This window comes from Octopus bimaculoides, chromosome 7 (genome assembly GCF_001194135.2).
Source record: "Octopus bimaculoides isolate UCB-OBI-ISO-001 chromosome 7, ASM119413v2, whole genome shotgun sequence".
Lineage (NCBI taxonomy): Eukaryota > Metazoa > Mollusca > Cephalopoda > Octopoda > Octopodidae > Octopus > Octopus bimaculoides.
Genome location: NC_068987.1, coordinates 63,016,764 through 63,025,534, shown reverse-complemented (window position 1 = coordinate 63,025,534; position 8,771 = coordinate 63,016,764). Strand labels below are relative to the sequence as shown.

The 8,771-nt window shown below is 34.7% G+C and overlaps 1 protein-coding gene across 3 annotated transcripts in view; it reads left to right on the top strand.

Moving 5' to 3' along the window:
* Nucleotides 1-5,300, top strand: part of LOC106878088 (histone deacetylase complex subunit SAP30L) — a 49,144-nt gene extending 43,844 nt beyond the window's left edge. For all 3 annotated transcript variants that reach the window (XM_014927187.2, XM_052969723.1, XM_014927188.2), the window contains exons 4-5: nucleotides 2,482-2,580; nucleotides 4,233-5,300. In XM_014927187.2, the coding sequence (XP_014782673.1) occupies nucleotides 2,482-2,580; nucleotides 4,233-4,358 (225 nt within the window). In that variant the 3' untranslated portion in view covers nucleotides 4,359-5,300. The remainder of the gene's footprint in view (nucleotides 1-2,481; nucleotides 2,581-4,232) is intronic.
* The last annotated feature ends 3,471 nt before the right edge of the window (nucleotides 5,301-8,771 follow it).

Below are 8,771 nucleotides of genomic sequence, written 5' to 3'. Positions count from 1 at the left end.
CTATAATTTTTTATACATCATGTTATATATATTTTATATGTAATATCAAAATATATAATTATTTATTTGTAATTTAAAATCAATATCAAATGATATGTGTAATTAATATATATATATATATATATTATATATATATATATTTTTTCTGTTTAATTTATAAAGTATGTAAAAATATAAAAGAAGGCTTGATTGTCTTCGGTGCCTACTTACTACCTATGTAACTGCAAATAGATCCCTTTTGATTCTGTAGCTCTGCATCTGAATAGGCTGGAGCAACATGAAATATAGTGGTTACGCAAAAAGACACAACATGCTTGCCATATTCTAAGAATCAAACTCCAGACCTTTTTGATTAGCTCCACATCCTTTACTGCTTAGGCCTCAGGTTACAAGGTGTGAGTGTATAACGTAAATAAATGTTTTTTTTTTATTTTGTGTGTGTATGTGTATATATATATATATATATATATATATGCATATGCACAGGCATAGTAAGAAGTTTGCTTCTCAACCACGTAGTTTCATATTTAGTCCCACTCACTGCTTGGGGCGCACATTGAGCAAATAAAGTGTCTTACTTATTATATAGCCTCAGGGCAACCAAAAACCTTGTGGGTGGATGTGGTAGATGAAAACTGAATATATGCACACGTGTCTGTATCTTTTTGTTTCACTGCCCTCTCTCCGCTTCTTGTCAGCCAGTGTTTGTTTATGCCCCTGAAACATAGCGGTTTGGCAAAAGAGACAGATAGAGTAAGTACCACACTTAGAAAATATATAAATTATTCATGTTGATGTGTTTGATTAAAACATCATCTGCAAGGCAAGTAAGTATCCCACAATGCAATGACTGAAACAAATAGAAAGTGATATAAAACATTAATATATTATTCTTTTGTTCTTTTCTTTTTACACATTTACTTGTTTCAGTCATTTGACTGTAGCCATGCTGGAGCACCACATTGAAGGATTTTAGTCAAATAAATCGACCTGAGGACATATTTTTATGCCTAGTACTTATTCCATCATTCTCTTTTGCCAAACTGCCAAGTTATGGGTATATAAAAAAAACCCAACACCAGTTGTCAAGTGGTGATGGGAGGACAAACACAAATACGTGTACATGCACACACACACACGCATACACACGACGGTCTTCTTTCAGTTTCCACCTACCAAATCCACTCACAAGGCTGTATAGTTGGCCTGGAGACACTTGCCTAACATGCCACACATTGGGACTGAACCCAGAACCATGTGGCTAGGAAGCAAGCATCTTACCACACAGCCATACCTGCTCCTATTATTATATATATTATGTATTATTAATAAAATGGGAATTGAAGTGTCATATCACTATCAGATTACAAGACTTTGTGTTCTTTGTTTCAGTTCAAGTCCTTTTGTGGCTAAAATTGCTTTTCATCCTGTTGGAGTCTGTAAAATAAGTTTGACTAAACAAACCCTTTTTTTTGTTACTATATTTCTTTTGCAAAATACACAAACTTTTTATTTCAATTAATTTTTTTTAATAATGTGGAATTTAGGAAAAAATAACTGCTACTTTTAAATCTGGTGTTTGGAACATAAATGAATATGAAATATTGATGGAAGATTTTGTTAAGACCAATTCAAAATGGGAAGCTTGTGTCACAGAACCAAATGTAGTCTGAGGTAGTTGATGTTAAGAGTAAAATGCATAGGAGACACAATATGAACATAATTAGTTTGTTATTCACTTTTGACCAGATCTTTTTTTTTTCTTTTTTTTTTTTTTGCTTTATAGCTAGGCAAATACCAGCCAAAAGGAATTCTCTCTCTCACACACACACAATTTCATTATTACTATTTTTATGCCTGATTTCTTGGCTTTGGTTAGATGAAATATATTGAGACCAAGTGGCAAATTTCTGTGGATAGATGCCGTTCCTATTGCCACCACCTACTTTTTTTTATGTTAGATATTCTGCTGATCTTCATGCATCGATACCTTAAAACTATCAAATTATATGATGTAATAGTTATAGGCATTGTTTACATTTGTCACCGTTTTTGCTCAAACATTGACAATGTATAGTCACACAGAAAGTTAAACACATACACACACACACACGATTTTGCAGTTTTGCTCACAAGACCTAAGGCAGTGCACACTTCCAAAATGTCGTAGGATTGAATCTAAAACTACATGGTTGGGTAGTGAAATTTGCAGTCATTCATCCATCCATCCATACATAAGCACACCCATCTCATCATTCATTCATTTATATCTTGATTGATAAAATTTATATTCTGAATTTTTTTTTTTTTTTTTTTTTGCTACATTTAGCTATTTTTGATATACAGGTCTCCATATGTATGACATATTTGATACAAAGCGTTCTATATCTGTATGTACATACATTGACATCTGCATTTATTAAATTCACTTTACTTTTCTGTTCTTTGTTACCCATTTTCCCACTTTCATTTCCTTTTCAGATTGACTTTTTCCAAATGCCTGTAAACACACTTCGTCGATACAGACGGCATTATAAGTTACCTACTCGGCCCGGAACTAATAAGGCCCAGTTAGCTGAGGTATATATGTTATTAATATTTCATATTTATGAATGCAACTAGCTGTCTGTTTTATTAATGTCTCTTTTTTCTTTTTCTTTTTTTTTTTTACTTGTTTCAGTCATTTGACTGCGGCCATGCTGGAGCACCGCCTTTAGTCGAGCAAATCGACCCTGGGACTTATTCTTTGTAAGCCTAGTACTTATTCTATCGGTCTCTTTTGCCGAACCGCTAAGTGACGGGGACATAAACACACCAGCATTGGTTGTCAAGCAATGCTAGGGGGACAAACACACACACACACACACATATATATATACATATATACGACGGGCTTCTTTCAGTTTCCGTCTACCAAATCCACTCACAAGGCTTTGATTGGCCCGAGGCTATAGTAGAAGACACTTGCCCAAGGTGCCACGCAGTGGGACCGAACCCGGAACCATTAAATAGTTTATGACTTAAAAGCTACTTAATTTTGTAATAAGTCCTTGTATCTTCAACAACTAATCAGACTCAGATGTGTTTGTAAAGAGAGCTTGATATGAAGATATGTTATTCATATATTCATGTTCCATATTTATGAATGCAACTAGCTGTCTGGTTTATTAATATCTGTTTAAATACATTAAATACTATATGACTCAAAAGCTTCTTAATTTTGTAATAAATCCTGGTATCTTCAGCACCTGATCCAAACTCAAGTGTGGTTTTACAGAAAGTTTGATATGAGCTAACTGATGAAGCGTAAGGAAACACTGAAGCTGTAGTATCTGCTGAGAATCCTAAATTGTGAGCAGTTATGCTCTCCCTATGTCAGGCACATTCCCCCGGACCCCACAGTTTGTCTTTTTGATGGAGCTTTAGTCCTAAATCAGGCCTGGCCAACTTGAATTGCATTCTGGGCCACTTTAATCACAGAAAGTTTTTTGAGGGTCGCTTGTATACTGACAGAATTGAAAGCATTTTGCTTTCTCATGCTATTATTACAATAATGAATGAATGATCATTGATTCAACGTGAAAAATTATCGTTGCATGTGAAGCAAACACCTTAACCACATAGCCATCACCTACACCTGTAGTTTACTCTTTTACTCGTTTCAGTCATTTGACTGTGGCCATGCTGGAGCTCCGCCTTTAGTCGAGCAAATCGACCCCAGGACTTACTCTTTGTCAGCCTAGTACTTATTTTATCGGTCTCTTTTGCTGAACCGCTAAGTTACGGGGACGTAAACACACCAGCATCGGTTATCAAGCAATGACACAAACATATACACACACATACATACATACATATATATATATATACATATATACGACGGGCTGCTTTCAGTTTCCATCTACCAAATCCACTCACAAGGCTTTGGTTGGCCCGAGGCTATAGTAGAAGATACTTGCCCAAGGTGCCACGCAGTGGGACTGAACCTGGAACCATGTGGTTGGTAAGCAAGCTACTTACCACACAGCCACTCCTACACCTATAGTTTCTTGATTATCTTCCAGTGGCAAAGCCTTATTCCTGATAGCCTACAAAGTTTTCCTTATTTTCCTTTTCATGCTCTCTCTTCTCCATACAGCAGATTTCTTTTGTTCTTTGTCTCTGTCTTATAGTATTTCTTCTGGTGTCTTTAAATGCCTTACTTTACTTTTCTCTTATTTATTTCTTTCCAGAGTGTGGCTCGGCACTTTAAAACAATTCCCGTGGCAGAGAAAGAAACTTTGACATTCTTCATTTACATGACAAAGAATTTCAAAAGCAGATTTGACCAGAAACACATCGAAACAGCTCCAAGCTAGGGGACTATAGAACACATCTGTGTCATTCATTATTATTATTATTATCATTATTATTATTATTATTATTATTATTATTATTTACTACTACTACAACTATAAGTGCTACTACAAGTACTATTATTATTATTTTTATTATTTTAATTTTCGTTGTTATTTTTTCTTATGAAGGATGGAAGTTTGAGAATGAGATAAAACCAATCCAAGACCAGTGCTTTTGATGGGTGTTGGTGGTGGTGGTTGCGATGTTGGGGCAGTGGTTGTTATGATGGTGAGAGAAATGATAATATTGATTATAATGATAATAATAATAATAATAATAATAATAATGGGAGGATGGACATGAAGAATCTGTTCTTCTTGCTTTCCTTCTAAGCACACAGCCATGCCACACGCCCTTCCCCACTCCACCCCATCCCTCTTCCTACATTTTTAAAAAAAATATAAAACACAAAAATAAAGCAACAACAAAAGTTTGAATGACTAAAAAACTAAGAAAAGGGAAAACATACATTGTTAAAGAAGACTTATGGAGTTTGGTTAATGGAACAATAACAGCAATTACAATTGTACACACACACAAAGAAAAAACACCTATAAAAAATCGGAAAAAGTAAAAACAGTAAAGAAAATAAATGTCACCATTTGGAAAAGACTATGTATACAAAGACACTTTGTGCCTGCTTTTCAGTTACTGAAGACAATTTATGCATACGTTTGCTGGACATGATATATATATAATGAAACAAATATCAAAAGAAAATCTCTTCCCTCATCTTACCTTTCCCTGACTCCTGGTGACATAGCTCACATACACATAAATACTGATGATGAATGAAAAAAAAATAAACATTAAGTAACAGAGATGGGTGTGAGTGTTCCGTGTGAGAAAATTCATGTAAATGTCACATTCTAACGAAATTTATGATTTCTTTTTCATCTTGAGCTTTTATTATTGATTATTGATTATTATTGGGAGTGATGGATGGCAGAAGTAGTAGAGTGTCAGGCAAAATGCCTTGCGGTATTTTAGTTAGATTTGTTTATGTTCTGAGTTCAAATCCCATCATGGTCAACTTTGCCTTTCATCCTTCCAGGGTCGAAAAATAAAGTACCAGTCGAGGACTGGGGTTGATATGATTGACTGTTCCCTCCCCTTAGAAATTATTATTATTATTATGATGATGATAAATATGCTGGTAGAATCATTACCATGCTGGACAAAATGCTTTGTAGCATTTCTTCTGGCTTAATGTTCTGAGTTCAAATGTTTCTGAGGTTGACTTTGCCTTTCATCCTTTAGAGGTTGATAAAATAAGTACCAGTTGCGCATTGGGGCTGATGTGATTGACTAGCCTCTTCTCCCCAAATTTCAAACCTATTGTAGAAGGAATTATTATTACAATGGATATTATTGCTATTATTGGTGGTTATAGGGGTTAGTTTACATAGGGCAGAGCTAAGTTCTCAGCAAAGCGAGTCTTTGGCTTGGTTTCAATTCATGGTTCTTATTGTGTCTAGTGGATGGTGACAAAATAATTAATAGACATAGGACCACTGTGTGAATGTTTGTTTCTTGATCATAATATTTATGTTTATCCTACATTTCATTTCACTAAAATTCTTCATCAAAGGTATGAATGCTACTACTTCCACATACAATATTACATTGTCCCATGTGACAAATCAGTCATTCTTGCAGTTACTGCCGAAGCTGTTAGACTTATAGCAACTTGGAGCACTAGATACAATAAAGTACCAGTAATATACTGGGGTAGATTTAATATGATTGATTGATACTGGTGTTACCCAGGTTCCTGCAAGCAATGAGATTATGATCAAGAATCATGAATGAATCTTTTTAGTGCTGCATACACTTTATAAACAGATGAAAGTGTTTACGTCAATGACCACAATGTTACTGTGAGAAGTAGCTACCTCGAGTATTAGCTGGCAGAATCATTAGCATACTGGGTGAAATACTTAGCAGCATTTCATCCATTCTGAGTTCAAATTCCGCCTAATTTGACTTCAACTTTCATCCTTTTGAGGTTGATAAAATAAATACCAGTTGAACTCTGGGGGTTGATGTAACCAACTCACCTCCGTCCCCCAGACTTGCTGGCCTTGTGCCAAAAGTTGAAACTATTATTTAGCTTTGAGAAACATAATGATGGAAGAAGGCCATACACATCCTCTAATTTGTGAGATAAACAGCACTTGTCTGTTATTTTGCCTGAGTCAAGTCAGGTAGAAGCTGTGGTGCTTTTCTTTCATTTACTTCATTAAGGCCTTTATAAAATACCTACAAAGTTTACCTTCATTTCGTCTCTAAAATTCTAACTCTTTGCACCATCTAGTCAGTTGAAACCTATATGATTGCTAGATGTATTGCTGTGGAAAGCTCCCATTACATATTTTACAGTAGCCTAGGGCAACAGTTTTCAAGAAATGGACTGCATGTGGCATAGCTTGTCATCAGACAGGCCTCACTACTTAAAAATTCAAGGTAATTTTTTTTGTTAAGTATGCCATGTGGAAAATCCTGTGGGCTGCTTGATACCCATGACTATTTTGCAGTATCTCATTACATATACCTCAATTCTTGATTTGGATTGGGAATTGCTTTTACTTTTCCATTTAGGGTTGTTTCTGGTATTGTTTAGCCCCAGGTCAGTCATGTTTGAACAGATCAGTGATCAAAGATGTTCCAACTGATCATTCTAGGTTTTTTTCTTTTATGGAAAGATTCTGTTCAACTTCGGCTCAAACAAAATGATGGCTGTGCCATATCTCTCTAATTAATGTGTGTGGCTTCCTTTCATATCGAGGACTAAATTATTGAATATGTCATTCCCTTTGTTTTTTTTAAAGACAGTCTGTTATAATTTGCAAGAAATTTTAGCTGATATTTTTAGCAGATCAAGCAACCCTGTAGAAGCTCCCAGTTGATAACTAGTGGTAGATCACTTGTTCAATTCTAAAAGGCAAAACGATAATCTTCCAGAGAATAGTTTATTATAGATTTGATTCTCACTTAAAAGCCATTTCAATTGATTTACAGCACTAATGAAGTTGGGAAAATTATGACCATTGCTGCATCCAGTTATCTAAGTTTTTCTAGAATTATAAGGCTTTCTGGCCAGTCAGGTAAAAAAAGAAAAGTATTCCAGGGTCAGTTTTTTTAAGTGCACCAAGTTTCTTATAAAACTGACTTTAATGAAATATATGTTTACTAGGTGAGAGGGAGGTGGGCAACCAACTGTATTAAAAACAAAACTTGAGAAAGTGGGGGGGGGGAGCTTGTTCACTGAGACAGGTACCACCAGGTAAGTTATCTAACTCTACTGAAACCAACAGTGTTGTGCAGTTCTGTCCTCTCTTTAGGTTATGAATTTTGATGGGATGAATTATTTCTGAGGATTGTGGATTGGCTGAATTGTTTGTGCATCAGAAAAAATACTTTGTAGTATTTGGTCCAGCTCTTTATGCAAGGAGTTCAAATATCACTGAAATCAACTTTACATTTTCATCCTTCCAGGTTTGGTAAAACAAGCTACCAGTCTATCTCTGGGACTGATGGTATCAACAACCCTTATCTTCAAAATTGTTGGTCCTTGTTTCTAAATTAGAAACAATTATTATTAAGCTGGTAAGCTTGTAGAAATTTTAGCATACTGGACAAAAATGCTTAGCAGAATTTCAATCCATCTGTACATTCCGAGTTAAAAATTCAGTCAAAGTTAACTTTGCCTTTCATTCCTTTGGGTTAATGAAATAAGTACCAGTCAGATCCTGGGGTTGATATAATTGACCATCCTGCTTGTCCAAAATTTCAGACCATGAGCCTATAATAGAAAGGATTTTTCTTTTTGTTATTTTTTTCAGGGTTGATATAATAAGTACCAGTTGAACATCAGAATCTATATAATTGACTTGCCCCTCTTGCCGGTTTTGTGCCAAAATTAGTATTATTATTAATATTGTAAGTACTAAGGTTGATGGTATCAACTCTACCCTTTACTTAAGGATTACTGGCCTTATAAATTATTGATAATAATAACAATAATAATAATAATACTGTTGTTATAAGTACGGAGAATGGTGATGAGTTGGTTCATTCAGGAGGGTGTTAGATTAAATACTGAACTATATTATATACACTGGTTCTCTGCAGTTTCTGACTGTAACTTGGAAGTATCTATAACTCGATTCAGAACAAATATCTCAAGGAATTTCATTCATAAAGTATTGGTTTTTAAGTTTCACCAATGTTTATATCTTTTGCCAATAATAGGATTACTTTAGTTGCTTATTTCAGCATACAATTATATATTGTAATCACTTAGTTGAAAGATAAGAGGCTATTGATTATTTAATCGTTAATTATTTCTGTCTATTTTAATAACTCAGTAT